This window comes from Macadamia integrifolia, unplaced genomic scaffold (genome assembly GCF_013358625.1).
Source record: "Macadamia integrifolia cultivar HAES 741 unplaced genomic scaffold, SCU_Mint_v3 scaffold779, whole genome shotgun sequence".
In the NCBI taxonomy this organism is placed as follows: Eukaryota; Viridiplantae; Streptophyta; class Magnoliopsida; order Proteales; family Proteaceae; genus Macadamia; species Macadamia integrifolia.
Window position 1 is genome coordinate 333790 of NW_024870537.1, and position 19570 is coordinate 353359.

At 37.7% G+C, this 19570-nt stretch overlaps 2 protein-coding genes across 2 annotated transcripts; both read right to left on the reverse strand.

Annotated features, from left to right (window-relative positions):
* Window positions 1-6239: 6239 nt before the first annotated feature.
* On the reverse strand, window positions 6240-7378 carry LOC122069953 (cyclin-dependent kinases regulatory subunit 1-like). Its single transcript, XM_042634038.1, has 4 exons — window positions 7231-7378; window positions 6942-7079; window positions 6776-6836; window positions 6240-6637 (listed from the first exon to the last, which is right to left on the reverse strand). Exons 2-4 carry the CDS (start codon window positions 6992-6994, stop codon window positions 6485-6487), a joined length of 267 nt encoding a protein of 88 aa, XP_042489972.1. The 5' UTR covers window positions 6995-7079; window positions 7231-7378; the 3' UTR covers window positions 6240-6484.
* Window positions 7379-16374: 8996 nt separating this feature from the next.
* Window positions 16375-18755, reverse strand: LOC122069950 (probable pectinesterase 15). Its single transcript, XM_042634035.1, has 5 exons — window positions 18255-18755; window positions 17894-18065; window positions 17580-17786; window positions 16954-17204; window positions 16375-16837 (listed from the first exon to the last, which is right to left on the reverse strand). Exons 1-5 carry the CDS (start codon window positions 18731-18733, stop codon window positions 16588-16590), a joined length of 1359 nt encoding a protein of 452 aa, XP_042489969.1. The 5' UTR covers window positions 18734-18755; the 3' UTR covers window positions 16375-16587.
* Window positions 18756-19570: the final 815 nt, after the last annotated feature.

Genomic DNA, 19570 nt, shown 5'->3' on the forward strand with positions numbered 1-19570 from the left:
CATTAACAAACAAAAGTTAATAATCATCCGAAAAGGAAAAAAAAATTATGAAATCTTACATAAAGTCTTGATCTTGTATTTACTCCATACATAATAGGAAACACCACTTTAGTACTATTTACAAAGCCGTTACATAAAAGACATAGCACGAGAGAATTAACACCCAAATACATACGAAGATGGTTAAACCATAATAATGGTTGAGCAACGACTGGTCCACTAGTACTTGTTTCCGCACTTGTGGACTATAGGAGGGTTGACGAATAGCTGAGATGGCCTGTGTGTTCCTATTAACACTTTCTGTTGAATAACATGTTCCTGTGTCTCCAGTCTCAGTATAATTCCTCGATACTGGGTCCAACCATATAAAACATCCCGGATGTTTTCCGCCTACCGGACATCTGTAAAATCTTCGTCCAGGATTCCGCGCCGTTTGAGAAGTTCGGATGACCATCACCTCTCCACAGCTACACATCCGTTGTTGTGCATCCATTTCTCTGTAAAAATGCAATATCCATAAGAAAATAATCGAAATGAATAGATTTCAAAGTTTCCATCATTTAATTTCATCCTCTATCTTGATATTGCTATGATAAAAATAAGAAAGGTTCCATCCTGAGTTTGTATATCTGTACTATATTTGTCTGGGCAAATGATAAGCAGTGTATGGCTTCATTCTTTTAGATATTTTGTTTTTTTTGTCCCTTCCTGTTTTTAGACAATACAATACAGACCTAACAGATGGTCTATCAAATAAGTTCAAACCTATTCAAGATCCCAAAACATAACACAACATTGCTGTCTGGTGCTGTACTTTGATTCTTGCTTTCAGGGGGAAAAAACAAAACTTTGGAAATTTGGTTTGTCATTAAATTTTCCATTCAATCAGACAAACTTGGGTGTATTTTATGGGGCTTACATTCAGAGTCAAATTTCTGTTCCTGAAATTCAATTTCATGCTGAGGCTAAGTATATCTATCAAAATCTGAAAGAATTTCTCTAAACCATTGAGTTTGGACTGTTCAAGTCTATATAACCTGTCTGATTGATCTCAGCTAAACTTAAAAGGAGAGAAGAACTGAAAAATCCACTCCTGTAAGAAATGACCCAGGAAATATGCTGACAGTGGCCTGCGGTAGCAAAAATATACTAACAGCAGCATATCTGCAACTCAACTCTGTTCCATTCTTTGATTAAAAAGCTGTTACATGTCACAACATGGGATATGTACAGACTTGATTCCCATGCTCATCATAACAGAGGTAAGAAGACAAGAAATAGAAACTAACCTGATGTTGCTTACCTCCTCTGGATAGGATCCCAATTCCCAAAGTAGGGATTGTCACTGAACTAACAACTGGACTCTCTAGCATAATTATGGAAAACTGGGGCCCTAGAACATAGAATTCATAATTTCTCCCTTTCACTAGGAATCATTGTTGACAGTGTGACATCTCTTTGTTGAATCATTTCAATGTAGTCCTTGCCAAATAGAGTGCCATGGTTTACCTTGGCAATGAATATGAAGATCCATTACAATGCTTATGTGGAGTGATATAGAGAGTGAATAAGAAAATATCTAGGGTTTAAAAAAGAGTGAAGAGAGAAGAGAAGAGGAAAGTAAGTTCTAGGTTTCATACCACAGGGTGATCGAACCAGTGTGCGCGAGAACCAGCAGGGGGCTTCGTTGATGTTCGAAATCTCTCTCTAATTCGAGGCAACTGAGAGAGAGCGATATCAATGCGTAGGAGAGAGAACAGAGATTGAAGAAGTCATTAAGGGAAGCAGGGCTTCGTTGATGTTCGAACACGCTCACTATTTCAAGAATAGCCGAGAGAGGGAATGAGAGAGATAACAGAGGGTGAAGAAGAAGAAGAAGAAGAAGAAGAAGAAGAAGAAGAAGAAGAAGAAGAGAGGAGGAAACGGATGTTAAGGGAACGAGAGAGATGACAGAGAGTGAATAAGAAGAAGATAGGTCTTCACGGGTTGGGTTGGCTCATATAAATCTCGGTCTGGTTCACAAGGAGAAAACCCGGTTTTGGCAACCTCAACCAACCCTCTTAATCCTGACCGTTGATGATGCACCATCCATGTGTCGCTCGCTGCACCTAGCAAAACATGGAACAACAGAAGATCAGAACAATAGAGGATTTTTATCCGAAGGGTTAGAGGGATTGGGGAAAAAATAAGAAACCCCGTCGATTTTTTTTTTTTTTAATTATGGTAAAATTTCTATTTTATCCTTAAAATGGATACGCTTTTTAAACAAACGTCAAACAGTTTTTTTTGCCGTTTCTATTTTTTCCCGCATTGCATAGAGGCATACGGCAAAATGCATTTTAAACAGCTATGAATGGCAACTGCGTTTTAAGTGCGTTTTGACTAACAGTGGTCTTGATCTCATGTTTAAGGGTGTAAGTTTAGCCCTGACGATCTGAACCCGCCCTGAGCCCGAACCTTGTTTAACCCGACTAGGAGGGCCAACCTGACCCAACCTTGTGTGGGGTTGGACCAGGCCTGGGTTGAAGCATAGAAAACCCAGCCCGACCCTAACCCGCCCTGAGTTTAACCTTGATCATTATTGTGCTTTGTAGAATGTATGTGTCTCTTCCAGTCAAGGGAATTTCTTCTTGTTGTTATTGAGCTTCTTGTGTAACAAGAGTATGATAGATAACAATATAACCAAAAGAAAGAGCACAAAGCCAAAGGAAAAAACCCATCTTTGAAACACACAAGTCTTGTTTCTCTCTTACATTGGAATTTGCATTCACTTTTGAGTCCTCTCTATTGTAGTAAATGGAATTATTGAAATTTAGAATTGAAAATGTTATGTTTTTTTTTTTTATTGAAACATTGCACATATTGACAAGAAACAACTCCACCTGCCCAATATTTGGGTTGGTCATGGCCCACATGGACTTCCATTATGGTCAAGATTTAACTCAGGCCATAATGTCATTGCAACTTGTTGTATGAATGAAGAAAGTAATTAAAACAGTATAAGGAAGCTTTCCTAAGCTTTTGAAAAACTGACAAGAGAACTTCATTAGTAAAAAGGACCCTTTCTCTTTAGACTCTTAGTACATGCTAGCACTTTGAGGAATTTAAGGGGCAGAGGGTCAGTAACGGTCAATGTTTTTCAGAGTTTGAAGGTAGCGAAGTGGTCTGAAGAATTGGAATTGGAATTGAAATCGGAATTGAATCGTACTTATAGGAATGTGATTCCACTAAAAAGACTAGTGGTCAACCCGACCCAACCCGACCCAACCCTACAGGGCTCAGGGTTGGGCCTTAGCATGAACTCGGTAGGGTTGGGTTAAGGTTGGGTTGAGTTTTGAGACCTAGGATTGGGTTAGGGTTTTGAGAAACCCGGCCCTGTTTCACCCCTAGTTCCACCATCACCTTATGTCCCTACCGGTATCAGTTGGAAAAATGGCACAGTCAATGGTTGGATTTTTATACTCCAAAGAAAATCCGAACCATCAAATAGCTGCAAAGTCATGTCTCATATTTGGCCCTATTTTAAGTGTGACATATCATGTGAGTTTCCTTCGTATTTTCAATAAATTTTTTTTTCTACTAAAAAAAAAATTTTAATTAATCGTTAAGAGAAACAATTTGAGATCAATTATTTAAAATATATTTATTTGATATATATATATATATATATATGGAGAGGGTTGGGCATGCTAGTGGAATACAAAGGAATTAGGAATGTTAGTACGATTTTGATCGTAGGATTTGATCAACTTGAATTAAACCATTGGATGGAGAGGGGATATACAAACTTTCAATCCACTATTGATACACCTTTTCTCTCCCCTCTTCCCCCTACCCTTTGCAATTGACCGGTGACCTATGACACTGCTTGACCTGAAACCCTGACTACCAGAGCTTCCATCTCCGGCAATGACGTACGGACCAAACAGAATTATTCATCTCAATTCGATATCTCCACTAGATATATTGGATTTTCTGCTACTGCATCTGGGATTTCAGGGATTCATTTCCAAATGTCTGTTAGAGTTATTTGAGTCTCAAACGAAGTTGCTGGAATTTTTGAGAAGCTGCTGAAATTTTTCAATAAAAAATGTTGGAACGTGACAAAGTTTTTTCTGTTTTCCTTGCTGAGCAGATTGGGTTTTTGGCTGATTTTCACTTCTTTCAACTGGGTATTTTGTTGATTTTGTTGACAAATGTTTTTGCTTTCTAGGTTTTGGTTGCTGCATCTCTTCTCTGTAAAATTAAAAACAAGTCAAGGAATAAAATCAAGATAAAATCCTTTCTAGGGAAAAAGATACTGAGTGGTTAACAAAGCCCAAGCCCCAATGAGAACCCCAGAGTTGGATTGAAGTGTCTGATTCTGAGTTCTTATTTTTATAGATTAAAAGATTTAAGATGTTGAATCAGTGAACTGTAAATAAAGGACGAGATGATGCACATCCTTTGTTCTTTTTCTCTATTCATCCAATTCTCTTTTGCCAATCTTCATGTTTTATTGTGATCAATTATTAGTTGTGGATCTTGTAATTTCATGGCTCGTCTTTATTAGATGAAATTGACCCCAACAAAGGAGACGATCAAATTGGAATTAGGACCCTTCCTACTGCGACAAGGAGAGTAAGTGGGTGAGAAGTGTGAGATTGCAGCACTGCCCAGAGAAGATCAATTTACGGGTTAAGATGGGCAGAATGAAGTTCCACTGAGTTTGCGGTTTCATGGCCGCCATCGTTTTTATCAGATTCAACGGACCCAAAAAAAGGAGGAATCATTTCACTCATTTGGAAACCCAAAAACAAAGGCGTCAACTGCTCAAGGAACTCAAAAACGCTCCGTAAGAATCACCGCTCTGCTAAAAGCTTGAAAGCTTCGACTCTCTCTCTCTCCCCGTGTTCTTCCTTGTCTCTGTCTTCTCCGGTATCAAAATTCTCCTCTTTCTAGCAATCATACAAATTTAGCCCACTCCATCCTTAGAGAGAGAGAGAGAGGGGCAGCGAGGGATCGGCGTACTTTTTGGAAGGGAGTCTGAGACGGAGAGGAAGGGGAAAAGAAGAAGACGAGGAAAGACATCGTGGAGTGACAGTACTGATTAGGTTTTGTAAGGCAATGCCTATAAACGATTGAGATCTTGTATTTTTCATCTAACGATTTACAATTGTTAGCATTTTCAATTCTTGAGTGACTCGCTAGCATTATTTTCTTTTGCCCATATAATATATTTCTTGATCATCGATTTTTCAACATTAAGTTGGCAAAAAACCCCAAATTTCTAAGCCGCCTACACCGTAGAAACACATGCTCGATGAGCCTAAATTTGTTTTCTATTCATATGTTAAATTTTAATCCAATACAAAGGTTGATGTATAAAAAGAAATAGATATCCACATCATGTCATTTCTATGGTTGAAATTGCTACATTATTTTATACATGCACAAGGAGGACCACACAAGAAGAATCCCTTCCTGATTGTGGCATGCAACGATCATTTTTTGGCCGTTTCTAAATCTAAATATCTTAAATCTAGAATAGTTTAATTTAAGATTAGACTAAAAAACATAACCTCAACATTCATGAAGATAGCTTCAATGACCTTGATGCCTAATTTTATGTCCATATAAAGGTGTTTCATTTTACAGTGTGAAAATCCTCTACCGGTGTAGTGAACATCTAAAAGTGTCTTTTGGTACGCATGTCAAATGCTCTCAACCGTCCAATACTCACCGCACCTCAACACTCGGTACAGAGGATGTAAACTCCATTTTCCATAGCATCCATATTTTTCTATTACTTGCACATAACTGGTTAAGTAAATATAATGTCCTATTCAATGGGAGCTCTAACTTAACCACAAAAGTTTTCTCTTACTCAGACCAGCTACAGCAAGAGCAGGAACTTAAAGAGCAGCAGTTCCACATTTCCACCACATGTCAAACTTTTTAGAGTTCAAAAAGTGCCAAAACACAAAATATTAAAGAGTTTTAAAAAATAATTTAAAAGTGCTTGATTGAACTTCTAGGGTTGTTGATCAATCAATTTTGAAATTTACAATTTTTTCCAATTTACATAGGAAAGAATAATTCCAAATTTCTAAACCAGAAAGTTTAATTCATGCAAGGAAGTGAATTCTTAAAACGAAAAGATGACAATTGCCCAGAGAAGATAACCCAGGACAAATTTAGTGAAAAAGAACGAAAAAAAAGAGAGGAGAAACCCTAATCTTCTTATCCAAATAAGAAAGTGAAACGAAGACTCCACACCATAAGATTTAAGAACCAAGAATGAAACCCTAAAATACCAAAAACTAACAATAATGTCAGGAATTGCTTAAATCCCACTGCGGAAAATGAAGCCATTAAGAAGAAACCCAACAAGAAATCCACAATGGGACAGAATTACAGTACCATCCAACATTAACATATTCAGAAACCCTAACCCTGTCTTCTTTTCTAGATGAAAAGATTGAGAGAGAATCAAGAAAATTCTTCACTTGGCGAGTATCTGTTGCTGAGCCTGGTTCTCCTGCTGCTGCTGGAAGTTAAGGGGCCTCCTGAAGAGCATAATGTGTGGCTCAGGGCGGTGGATCGCGTAGTGAACCCATCCACGGCTCTGCTGAACTCCGATCGCTCGCCACTCATTCTGAAACCCCACCCAAAAAATGAAAATTAAAAGGGAAAAGACAGGTACTTAAGGTTTTCTTAATTTCTTCCTTCAATTTCGTTAAATTCACAGAGAATCTACTTCGAATGCAATAAGGGAGCTTTTCCTTCTACTTACTTCCGAAAGAAGACGATTCTTTGGGAGCAGCTTGGCCACTTCAGGAGGAAGAACGACATGCCTGAAGAAATGAAGGCTCATTGAAGATTCAAAAAGAGGGTTCCCAAAAAACAAAAGGGCATTTCATATATTCAGTTTCTGCAATGATCTGAGAGGGGAATTTTACCTGTACTCGTAAGTGTCGTCGAAATATTTCTCAGAGTACTGAATCTGTCCCATCTCTGTCTATTCTTGATGTCACTCTACTTCGATCTCTTGGAGAGGAGAAGAAACCAAGAAAAAATTGTTCGATTTCGTCAAGAACCTTCAAGAAAAAAAAAGCGCAATCAGAAATGGAAGATCCAATCTTTTTGCTTCGATTGCAAACGATACTGCCTTTCGATCATCGAGCGAGAAATCGCGAAGAAAATAGAGCGAAAAAGAAGAAGAAGAGGCAGAGAGAAAGGACACAGTACCTGGATTGACGGAGAGAAACGTGAGAGAGAGGGCTGTGTAGAGTTTCTAGAGTTTCAAAGTTTTTGGGCCTGGTTGCGGATTCGATAAGGGTTGGGTTTGGGTATCATTTCAATATAAGTAAAGCTTTATTAATTCTAAAATTAAATTTTTATATTTAATGACACGTGTTAATTTTCTATTGGAGGTTGAGAATTCATGAAAATTCTCTTTTTGCAGGAAATGCCGTTAGGGTTTGATTTTCAAAATTTAAATCTTCCATGCCTTTCTCGGCGGGTTTTGGTTTTGTTTCCGTTATGTTTGGTAGGCGACTCGGCGGACAGGGCAATATTTGTGTTCCCTTTTCTTGTTGTTACTTGGGATTTTGATCGAGCTCAATCGATTTTGATCGGGTTGAAAAATAGGTGAATCAAAGTCGGCCGGTTTTAGGAAGGTCTGGTTTTGGTTGGGTTGAACATGTTTGGATTCGATTTATTATGGTTTTATCTTATTAGGTTGTTATCATTTATATTGGTTTTGGTTTAACATGTATAAAGGAGAAAGAAGCTTGAAAAGTAGTGTCGTCTTGCGCCCAGTCATAGAGGGGGCAAAAATGGCCACCCTACCTCTCATGAAAGGGAAAAATAATGTTCCTGTTGATGCTTTTGCATACACTCCCATTGACCCTCGCACTAAGGATACATTCGGCTTGATTCTTCAATCAAATGCTAAAAATAGAGAAGGAGGCCTTCTAGTAATCAAATTTTATGGATATGTTGATCACACCACCAAATCTTGGAATTGGGTTTAGATCGGTTTACATCGATACTAATTTGATTATTCCCTTAATAAAACAAATAGAATTGATTAGAAATCAATCAAACAGAGTCTATTTAGAATCAATAAGCAAAATTAGGGTTAATCGAATTTGACCTCTTGATTCTACGTAGAAATAGTGTACTCTACTCCTGGAACATTCAGCTACAGGCTTCCAGCATACCAAAGAAAACAAAAGAACATTTAGTTGTAGAACTATCAAGAAATGTATCAATTAGTTACAACACTTCACATATGTTTAGATTTATTCTCATATGGAAAGGAGGGGATAGGGAACAAAAACACCAGCCACAATGTCTTAAAAAGAGTTTTGCAACTTAACGGTCATTGAGATGTTCCCCACATGCGTTAGATTAGAATAAAAAAATAAATAAAAAATGAAATAGAAAATGGACAAATTTTTCGAAATAGAAAAAGAGAAAAGTTTTCTTGACAATTTGTCTGTCATGGAATCTATAGGTATAGGTTGGATATCTTTTAGAGGAAATTACACTCTCCTCCCTTGAACTTTGGTTTAATATCAAGTTCTCCCCACGTACTTTCATATATATCAACATCCTCCCCTCTAGTTTGAAGATTCTATCAGACGTACCGTTTCTGTTAGATATCCCTATAGTAGGTAATTTTCTACCCAAATTACCCATCATTATGAATGGAGCCTTAATCCCTAAAACCACTAAACAGCTTCTTCACAAATTGGATTTTCCTCCTTTTTGTCTTCACTCCTCTCCACACTCCCTTCTTCATCGTCCCTCGTCGCTCACTGCTCTCCGCTCTCAACAGTCGATTTCTGAAATCGAAAGATGATTTGCTCCATCATGAATTGGATCTGCTACCATTGTCATTTCCCCCAAAGTTTGATTGATCGAGTTGGTTCCTCTCATGGCTCGATAAATAAAATCCCAGATGAGATCTCACTTCTTCTTCTCAGGTCAATCAATTCCTCTGCAACCAGCTAGAGAGAAAGAGAGATCAACGACATAGATGGAGGAAACAAAGGAGATACAGAACTTCTCATGCATGAGTATGGTCAATTCTTTCTCTGCCTTAGAATCGAGCATGGGCGATAGCTCTCCTGACCAATAACTCCCTCAACAAAACAATCTCAATCTCTAGAATCGTATCTATGGTGGTACTAATAAACGCCACCGCACCCGGGGTGCTAATGATGGGATTGAAGATCATGAAGGAGATAAGTTGGAAGATGATGCAGGGGAAGGTGATGTTGAGGTGTGGAAGGTGTTCAGTGAGAGTTTTAAGTAAATCCAGTCGGTGTTGGATCAAAATTGCCTTTTGATTCAACATGTCAACGAGAATCACTAGTCCAAGATAGTTTTGACTTCCATTGGTGAAGAAAGGGCCCACTAAAAGAAACCCACCCTATTGATTAAAGGGATGACAACCCTCACCCTCTACTTATCCGGTTCAATAGGGTGGGTTTCTTTTATGCAGGGGAAGGCAATGTTGGTTGATTAAAATTTTCATCCAAGCTGGGTGAGCTATCTTGCAAACAGTCCGGTGTTGCAAAGAAATGAGGATTATGATAAAGAAAAGAGAAAGAAGGAAGAGAATATAGGTATATTTTTAGAAGGGTAAATTGGTCTTTTTATAGGTTAGTTTAACACTGTCAGTCACTTTAGTGTCATTTGATAGAATCTTCAAACTAGAGAGGAGAATATTGATATATGTGGAAGTATGTGGGGGGAACTTGATATTAAGCCAAAGTTCAGGGGAGGGGAGTGTAATTTTCTCTATCTTTTATATAGAAACGAAACCTTAAAACGATGCAGAAAATAATAGAAAAACAAGAACAAGCAATGCACACAGATTTATGAGCTTCGACAAGATTGTCTACGTCCTTGGGGAGATAAGATTTTGCTTCACTATCAATGGAGAATAGGGTTATAACGTTTGTCCTCACACCTCTCAATATTGCTTGCATTACAGCAAAAAGAAACACTCGCTACAAATATATAACGAAAAACCCTAATCCGGAAAGTACAGAACTGCCCTCAAATAAAAAATTTGAACCTACACCCCCGTTATGTAGGGGGCCTCCCTTGCGTCCCCACGGCTTGCTAACTGGCTAGCAGGACCGTCGTCCTGACTGTCGAGACTCATGCACTAGTACTCTTTGAATTAAACTGTGACGGAATACAAGACATCGTACACCAACATTTTGTTCATGCCGAAGAAAATTTTATGGACAAATAAAACTCCAAGGTTCTATATTCACATGTCAAATTCCAAGGTTTGTGTACCAATGCTTACTCCTCTCTTAAAGATTCAGGTTCTCTCTATTGTCACTGATCATGAAGTTGCTGGATTGCTTTGCTATAAAGACCTTATGCTTTCTTCCAACTTTATACTACAATTTCTCCCGCTTACATGTAGATTTCTTTTTATTTTTTTATTTTTCGGTGTATAGAATCTCACTAGAAGAATACCTTCTCATCTCCCGTCTCTGGCTATTAAGGTACAATCTTCACTCCTTCCCTCTTTGGTGGATGAGGCCACAACGCCTGTGGCTCGCTCAGTATCAATAGTCTCACGAGGAAGGAGGGTTTTGGTTTGTTTAGAATGCATGACAGCCATCGATTTTGAGCCGTTATGAACACATTCCTGTCGACCTTTAGCATATAAATAGCCAAAAGAATTATTACCAAAAATCATGGAAAGGTCCTCACCTATTTATGAGTTTCAATTTTTTATTTCTATTTTTGAGAAATAAAGGTCAGAAATCATACCAAATGCATGCAGAAGTCTTTTTCCCTCGTCCTCACATGAAATGACCTATCTGGGTTGAGGAGAGAGAGAGGCAGACTCGAAGAACATTTCTCCATCTATGCACACCTACAATACTCTTTACGACTATTGTGTACTTATCATAGTTCTATGTTTCTTCAGCCCAAAAAAAAAAAAAAAAAATCATAGTTCAACGTGTTTTTTTTCCTAATGAAACAATGAACTTGAATTTTCAAAGCTATATGTCATGTGGCAAATCCCGAACAACTTTACATGTGATTAATTAGGTACCTAAAGGGTCTATTTATCCAAGAAATTTATGCCCTATCTAATATGCCATATAGTAGAACAAAACTAAAATTAAAAAAAGAAAGAAAGAATAATTGAGGCAAAAAAATTTCTAATCCAATAAATCTTGAGAGTACCTATGAGTTCATCAAAGTAGGGCAATTTAGGGCAATGCTTCTGTATGTTTCCAAACTCGTCAAGAATCTCTCTTGTGACCACAATTCACCATGGAGAGAGCTCCATCGTGATTGACTTTAGAAGAAATGGGTTTGAAGTTTTCAAACGCATCAAGAATCTCTCTTGTGACCCAAGAAATGGGTTTGAAGTTTCCAAACGTGTCAAGAATCTCTCTTGTGACCCATAAGGCACCATGGAGAGCTCCAACGTGATTGACCTTAGAAAAAATGGGTTTGAAGTTTCCAAACACGTCAAGAATATCTCAGAAGGGACATTAACATGGAGCTGCTGCATCTAGAGAGAGAGAGAGAGAGAGAGAGAGAGAGAGAGAGAAGTTAGAAAGAGAAGTTGAATGGTTCTCATTCAATCCCGGTATGACCCGATCCATTAATGATAGAGATCACCTTAATTAACTCCCTCAATCCACTAGGGACTCCAATATTTATTCTGTTTCTCCTCTTACCTTAACAATGTGGGACTAAAACAGTATTTGAAATGCAGGTTTGTCTTGAGTCCACATCATCTGTAATGAGCAGTGAGGTGCGATGAGCTTCGGACAATTAAGAGCATCTGGGGCACGCATCAAAAGGACTTCCAACCACCCAATACTCATTTCACCGATGCAATGACTGCGAACGATTTTCACACGATTTGTCTTATGGGAGACACTGAATAAAGGAAAGATTAATTAAAAAGAGTTGAGGAAGGGCTCGAATCATGGGTTTAGTTCTTGGTATCGGTATTGGTATTGGTCTCGACCAATACCGATCTAGATCAGATCTGTATTGGGGAGGATCGGGGGTTTCGATCACTTTTGCCCCTTGCTTTTCAGAAAAAAGTATGTTTTTTTTACTGTTTTACCCCTAAAATTATACGGATAACCGATTCAGATCGATCAAGGATAGAAAAACCAATACCAATCCAATACGACCGATATGACTAATACGATGCTGATACTTGAAACCATGGCTCGAACTGGAAGCCCACAGGACCATGCATGCCCTCTCTCATGCGGTCATGCCCACAATCCATTCAAGATTATGAACCATATGTTTGGATTTGTACCGCACTTCAGCTCAACCCGTCATTTTTTGGCATTAGGAATCGGGTTTCAATAATCAAAAGTGGATCCATCGGAACAAATTTGAATGATCCTAATCCATATTCCAGCTGATCCAGAGTAGCAAATTCATGCTGTGATTCTAGGGTTTAGGCGGATTTCAGATTATTTTGATTCTTCAAAAATCAACTGGACCCGATCTATATCCCCATTTTGAATTTAATAAAATATTATTTAATTCAGAAGACGGTTCCTTAGTTTACTTGTGTGGAAGGAATCTCTAATGCCACACCAATCAACAGGGGTGTTAATCAGTCAGGTTGGGACGGTTTTGATCCGGCCTAATTGCGGTTCCCCACTTTTAGACATTGCATAGTGATCGGCCCATTTAAGTCCTCAGTCTTTGTAAGCAGGCATGGTCTATAAATAATCAATCAGTCGGTACTGGCCTTCTACTGAGCAACCGGAAAAAAAAAAAAAAGAAAAAAAAAACTAATAATTGGGTTAAATAGGCCTTAGAGTGGCTGTAAATGGGCTAGTGACACATTTATCCTTAAACGGGCCTTAACCGTATTGGGCTTAGTAAACAGGCTCTAAGGGGGTCTGAAGGGGCTTCAAAAAACATGTTGGGCTATTATTAGTCGATCCCTATCGGCACTTGTCTAGTAGCACCCGTGCCTGATTATAATCAGGCTGAGTTAGAGTCTGACATGTTTATTAATCGATTTAATCCAGTTCGAGTTTGGAATTTGTTGGTGTATGATGTCTTGTATTCCGTCGCAGTTTAATCCAGGGAGTACTGGTGCAGCACCTAGATAGGCAGGACGACGGTCCCGCTAACTTTCCGGATTAGGGTTTTTTCACTATATATTTATAGCGAGGGTTTCTTTCTCTGTAATGCAAGCAATACTGAGAGGTGTGAGGACGAGTGCTGTAACCCTATTCTCCATTGATAGTGAAGCAAGATCTCATCTCACCAGAGACGTAGGCAACCTTGCCGAGCCTCTTAAAAATCCGAATGCATTGTTAGTTTTGTTTTTCCATTATCTTTTGCATCGTTTTAGGGTTGCGTTTTTATAGGAATTGACAACCCTACCAATCCCAATGCGATAAAGGTGAATTTTGCATAACCCTTTTTTTTTTTTTTAATTTAATTAAATCGTTGCAATAAATTCATATTTCACATACATTTTGAAATATTATCATATTTCAACTTTCTTTGTTTGTAACTTTATGCATTTTTTTCATATTGTAATTTTGAAGGTAAATTTAGCTACAAGCCCTTGATTTTTTTATCCATTATTTTAGCAATAGCACATAAGGTCCCCAGCTCCTCTACTTGTCCCCTTCTCTTTAAGGTTAGGGCCGATTCATGCCGCCATGCACCCTCCTTAAAGACCTGGAATATAATTCCCCCCCCCCCCCCCACCAGTAAGACGATGAACAAAATTAGCAAAATTTCTATTAGTACAATGCATTTTTTGGTAGCATGTTTTGGAAACAACCGTATTAAACTTCGATACTTCTCAGGAAACTTTTAGTTTAGCCTACATAAACATAATAAATCTTTATATTGTAAAAAAGTCTGATGAAGCAGTGACTTGTATTTGTACCCCTGATTGGCACTATATGTCGAACCTTATTGTATACCTTGCATAATATTATTTACTATAAAATATTGTTTAGTATTAGAAAAGTAAATTATGCACCATGAATGAAGAAACATAATATTGATTAATTATAGGGAAAAGACTATGCATGGCATCAGGTTACCGAGCCATGTGTATGCCTCTCTCCACTCCTAGTGAAAAAGACCCCTACCAATAGTTGTCCCCCTCTCCCTTGTGTCTTCCACCTGTTAGCTTCCATAGACAGCATGGCATGCTCAATCTTTTCCCTTAATTATTTAAAAATATACAAAATACATACAACATAGAAACATGAGTATCAACAATATAAGGTGATTGAAATAAAAATTTTCCTAAATCAATAAAAATTCAACCCAAAAACAACGAAAATTTTGACTGAAATAATGCTGATCCATTAATTCATCTCTTGTTTCCTCTCGGCCTTGTCATAATCAATAAAATTTCATCAAAATTCTTAACCATGCCCATGACGTCCCTAATGGTGCAACTATGGACTTGAAAAAGCCATAATCAATAGTGTCCAAAGTAGTGTAGGATAGACTTTATTTGATAGGCTAATTATTCTCTCTCATAATCTCTTATACTTGCCTTATATTTACTCAAACTCTTCTACCCAGGGAAAGACAAACTTCTAAATCTCTCTCTTTCTCCAATGTTAACTTGAAATTCATCTCTACACCCACCCCCACTATATCTTCCATCGTGATGCCTTCTCTCTCATTCCCAAGTATAAAAAATAATAAAATGATAGGGACTGGCCGTTGGCATTAATGCCAGGTTGAGGTGGGTCCCATCGTTGGAATGGAAAGAGAAAAAATGAATTTGAGGTAAGATAATTCCAGTAAATATTGGCTAAGTATAGGAAAATAATAGAAATTTTCCATCATATTCTCTCATAGGACCATACCCCATATGATAATGAAATTCTCCTCCTCGCCCCAATATATAAACTACTTCTCTTGCCTTCCAAAGCGATATGAGACTAAAAGTTCCATAGTACATAAAATTGATGGGTTCTTCTAGTGGGAGACAAACATCAAGGAATGAAGTTATTTGCAGTCGTATATCTAGAAATAGCCACACAAAGAAGCAAACACCTCAGAGGTAGAAAGAAAAGGACTAGTTCATTTCTGAGAGAGAGAGAGAGAGAGAGAGAGAGGACGGTTCCTACATTTGTGTGAGGGCCAGTGAGAGAGCAAGAGGAAATATCCACAGAAGGGTCATTTTCAATTTCATGGGGGGTGAGCTGGTCATTGTGCCCCCTCGGCCATGTTCTAGGGACATGGGCCACACTCTTCCATAGAAAATATTTTCCCAAAAATGATTTAGGGGAGATGTTCTTTCAACTGTTGGATCGGCACGACCATAGACGGTACACAACCCTCACCCCGTGCATGGTTGTGCACATAACCTTTTGCATTGATTTTATAGTCAATAAATCCACATAATATAAATTCTTCCCCTCACACATTTTCATCTATTGGGCTTCTTCCCAAATCTCAATCGCCTTGGTGCCGTCATTATTTTGCTTATTAGCAACAAAAGGGGAGGGGGGGGGGGAAGAGCTATTGTTTACTCTTAATAGTAATTTGAATTTATTTTTGTGAGTGCTCATCCTCTATGAATATACTAAAAATTATCATAATGTTGTTTATATTATAGCAGCATTAAGAAAAATCTTTAATTCTTAGACGCTATTATATAATTTTATAATATATAAAATTATCAATTACCTATTAGGCTTCTTCCCATATCTCAATCGCCTCCGTAACTAAATAATAGCCATTCACTAATAATGATTCAGATTTAGCCAATTGGGATCAGCATTAGCTAATAATTATTCAACGAAAACAACGAAAATTTTGACTGAAATAATGCTGATCCCAATTGGCTAATGCTAAACTGAATAATAGCCATTCACTAATAAATGCCAAAATTGCACCCAAGTGTAAATGATATATTAAAATAAAGTTTCTTTTTTTTTTAGTGAAAAATTAAACTAAAGTATGACACTTTAAAAAGAAAAACATAATTTATAATGGAAATTTACTGAGATTTTCTTGAGCAACAAGTTATAAATGGTCTAACAAAAAAAGTTGTAACTTTTTTTTTTTGGGTAACTATAAATGAGGTTTTTAATTATTATGAAATGCTTAGCTTATAATATAAGTTGAAATGTTATAAGAAAAGAAATCTATTATTACAATGCACTTTTATGACATTTAATTTATTAATGTACAATTAGAGCTTAAATGTGGCTGATATTAATATGAAACATATTAAGATTAAAGTCTTCAATATGTTTAAATATATTTCTTAGAATTGGATACTAGTGGCCTTTCTTTTTCTTTTTTGTTTTCTCACATGACAGTCTTTACTCTTTAATATTCTTTCTCAGTTACTCCATTTGCTTAATAAACTCAACATCAATTAATTAATAGGGCTTATGTCCAAATTGTTACATAGCCAAAGAGATTTATTACATTGGAAAGGAGACCCAAAAATTAAAACCCTCGGTCATTTCTAACCCGAATATTGTACTATAGCTTCAAAAAAAGTTCCACAACAAAATTATCCATTATCCATAAACTGATGTTATTAAGCCCTTCCATACTATTAATTAATCACATCATTAGTATCCTTTCAGACTTAATAACTGTCTTTTCTCTGATGTCCAAAATTGCTGGATGAAGATGATGAGGAGGAGAGCCATATGAGTTGCTTTGATGATGCAGAAGCCATTCATTTCCATTTATGTAAGAAACATCTATATACTGAACCACTTCAGAATAACTCAATTGTTTGCTATATGGTACCCTGAACCTGTAAGTGGCTCCTGGTCCAACACATTCATATTCTCCAAAGAAGACAGTTCTGCAAATATTGCAAATATAACAATAACATTAGCTAACATTAAACAAGATCTAATCCTTTAAGAGTCTTTGAAGGGGAATAGAAGAGAGGAGGAAGAAAAGGAAAGAACAACAAACTGGTCTCTGGAGGGATCATTCCAATCATTCCATCCATCTGGAGATATCACATCAGACATATGTGTATTGGCAAAGATAACAGAGGCATAAGCACCCCAAGCTCGCCCTAGCCACACTTTCCCTGATCCACTGATATTACAATTCACAAATGAAAATCCTGTCTTCTCACATATGGACTGCCTTCCATGAGCTGTGATGGTTCCACTAATCCCCGCGGAAACTTCTTTTGCTATTGAAACAATGGTGCAATCCTGCCCACAACATCCCCTAACACTGTTATTATAGCAAGGCATAGCAAGATAGAAGGAACATAGAATGAAAACCTAAAACGACGCAGAAAAGAATGAAAATCGCAAACAAACAATCACATGGTTTTGCAAGATTGTCTATGTCCATGGTCAGATGACATCTGCTTAACTATCATGATGAATAAGGTTATAACCGCTTGCCCTCACATGTCTATCATATTACAAAGAATGAACTTACTATATAGGTACACTTTATCAAAATAGGCATAAAAACCCTAAAGGCCTAGAGCTCTTCAAGCCCTACTGTCTCTTATTGGCCCTTTCGAATCAGCCCACAAATGCAAGCGACGGAAATGATTGAAGAAAAGATATATGTACCACATAGAGAGATCTGGCATTCCCAAAGATGAAGTCAATGGATCCCTGGATGAAACACTCTTTAAAGTAATGCCTCCCTAGTTCATCAAAAAGTGTATCTTGTGCGCCATAAAATCCACAACCATAAAAAGCAGCTTGGTCACCTGCAATCCTAAGTGCCACTGCCTGCCTACCAGCTTCACCAGGATCAGGTGGTGGAGCTGTATTCTTCACCAATACCCAAAATAAAAATACTTATATGCTCTTATACTTATAACCAATTCAAATCACAACAAATTAGAAAATAAAATGATGTTTGTATATTAATTAATTACCTGAAAGCTTATATTGTAAGCTACAAAGTTAGGAGCCAAGATGGCAACTGAAGGGCTGTAAATTGTGCCTCCAGTGGAGTCAGCAGTATCATTCCATTCTATATGTGTGTTGACATATCCCCTTCCTTGGAATATCAAGTTTATCTTGTTAGAATCCACCACTACCTTCTCCCTGTCCACAATACTTAATATAGTTTAAGATCAAATACCCAATTGGCTAATGCTAAATCCGAATTAGATCCCACAGCCCATGCGGTATTTGGACCATGACTTATGGTTTGATACCTCATAGACGGTGAGATCCCATGTGAGAAAAGAATCCAGACGGGTTAGTGCTGGTCATAAAGTTGATAAAGATAACCTGTAAACACCGGAATCAATGAAAATGAGTGTTCTAGTAGGGCTATTATTAGGGACAGCATCTATGGCCTTCTGCAAGCTAGTGAAGTTGGCACATCCCTTCAAATCAACTGTGAGAAGGAGGGAGACATTATATTCTGAAACAATCCAAGATGTGTAGGTACTGGTGTCTTCACAGTCCATCTTAGGCTTCCTCCTCCTATGATGGTGGTGCCGCCGGCGGGGACTTCCAGATATAGGTTCGGCAATGGCATTCAAGAGTGAGAGAAACTCATCAATAATGCTACTTTGCTGCATCTCAAGGGTGTTTTCTGCATTGGCAAGTGTTTGAGTAGAGGAATGAGGAGGGATTGTTGTGAAGGGAATTAGAATGGCAAAGAGTGCAACCACTATGACTGAAAACCAAAATAAAATACTGGTTTTGCGTCTCATATGCATTGTTTGGTTGCTAGGGGAGTGGTGGTGGTTGTTGCTGCTCATGTTATTTTGATGTGGTTCTTGGGGGAGGGGTGACGTCTCAGATCTGGGGAGAGTTGGACAGTTTTATTTATGTAGGAGGTGAGTGTTGGTTAGCGAGGAAGTTAAGAAAAGGACGTAACGAGCAAATGTTTTTGTGTGTCTTTTCTATATTTATTTTAGGCAAATAAAGAGAGGATAAGTCTTACCAAAAGAAATAAGAAAGGATAAATCTAGTTAAAAAACAGAAGAAAAAAAATGAGAGAAAGGATATACTGTTTTAAGTCTTAAGTAGGGGTGAAATAGAGTCGGGTTGGGTCGGGTTTTTTAAAATCCTAACCCAATGGTAGGTTCTCAAAATTTAACTCAGGTTCAACTCAACCCTGCTAGGTTCATGTTTAGGCTCAACCCTGTTAGGTTCATACCAGTCCAACCCAGCTGGGTTAATTAGGGCCGGGTTGAGTTGACCCTGATTTCTGTAATGGTTGGATTAACCTTGATTAATTTATTTTTGCCATTCATATCTTATACATTAAAAAATTATATAAAAATGAAACACCACTAAGAACTCTAAATTCTAATATAAAAATTCAAGGTTAAATTTTGGGTCGGATTGGGTCGTGCTGAGGCCTCAACCGAATCTCGACCCAACCCTGACTGAGGGTTGGGGTTTTTCAACTCTAACCTGTCCTCATTGTCAAAAAACTTGGTCTAAGCCATGTTTGAATTCAAAACGGGTAAAACTTTCTCTGTTTCTGTTATATATATATATATATATACAGAGAGAGAGAGAGAGAGAGTTTCTCTGTTTCTGTTATATATATATATGTAGAGAGAGAGAGAGAGAGAGAGAGAGAGAGA

Coding starts and splice junctions, on each gene's coding strand:
- LOC122069953 (XM_042634038.1), bottom strand. CDS start 6,994: ATGGGACAGATTCAGTACTCTGAGAAATATTTCGACGACACTTACGAG. Junction 6,837..6,941: donor GACGACACTTACGAGTACAG/GTAAAATTCCCC, acceptor TCATTTCTTCAG/GCATGTCGTTCTTCCTCCTG. Junction 6,638..6,775: donor AGAATCGTCTTCTTTCGGAA/GTAAGTAGAAGG, acceptor GTGGGGTTTCAG/AATGAGTGGCGAGCGATCGG.
- LOC122069950 (XM_042634035.1), bottom strand. CDS start 18,733: ATGAGCAGCAACAACCACCACCACTCCCCTAGCAACCAAACAATGCAT. Junction 18,066..18,254: donor ATTGATTCCGGTGTTTACAG/GTTATCTTTATC, acceptor TATTGTGGACAG/GGAGAAGGTAGTGGTGGATT. Junction 17,205..17,579: donor ATGCCAGATCTCTCTATGTG/GTACATATATCT, acceptor TGTTGTGGGCAG/GATTGCACCATTGTTTCAAT.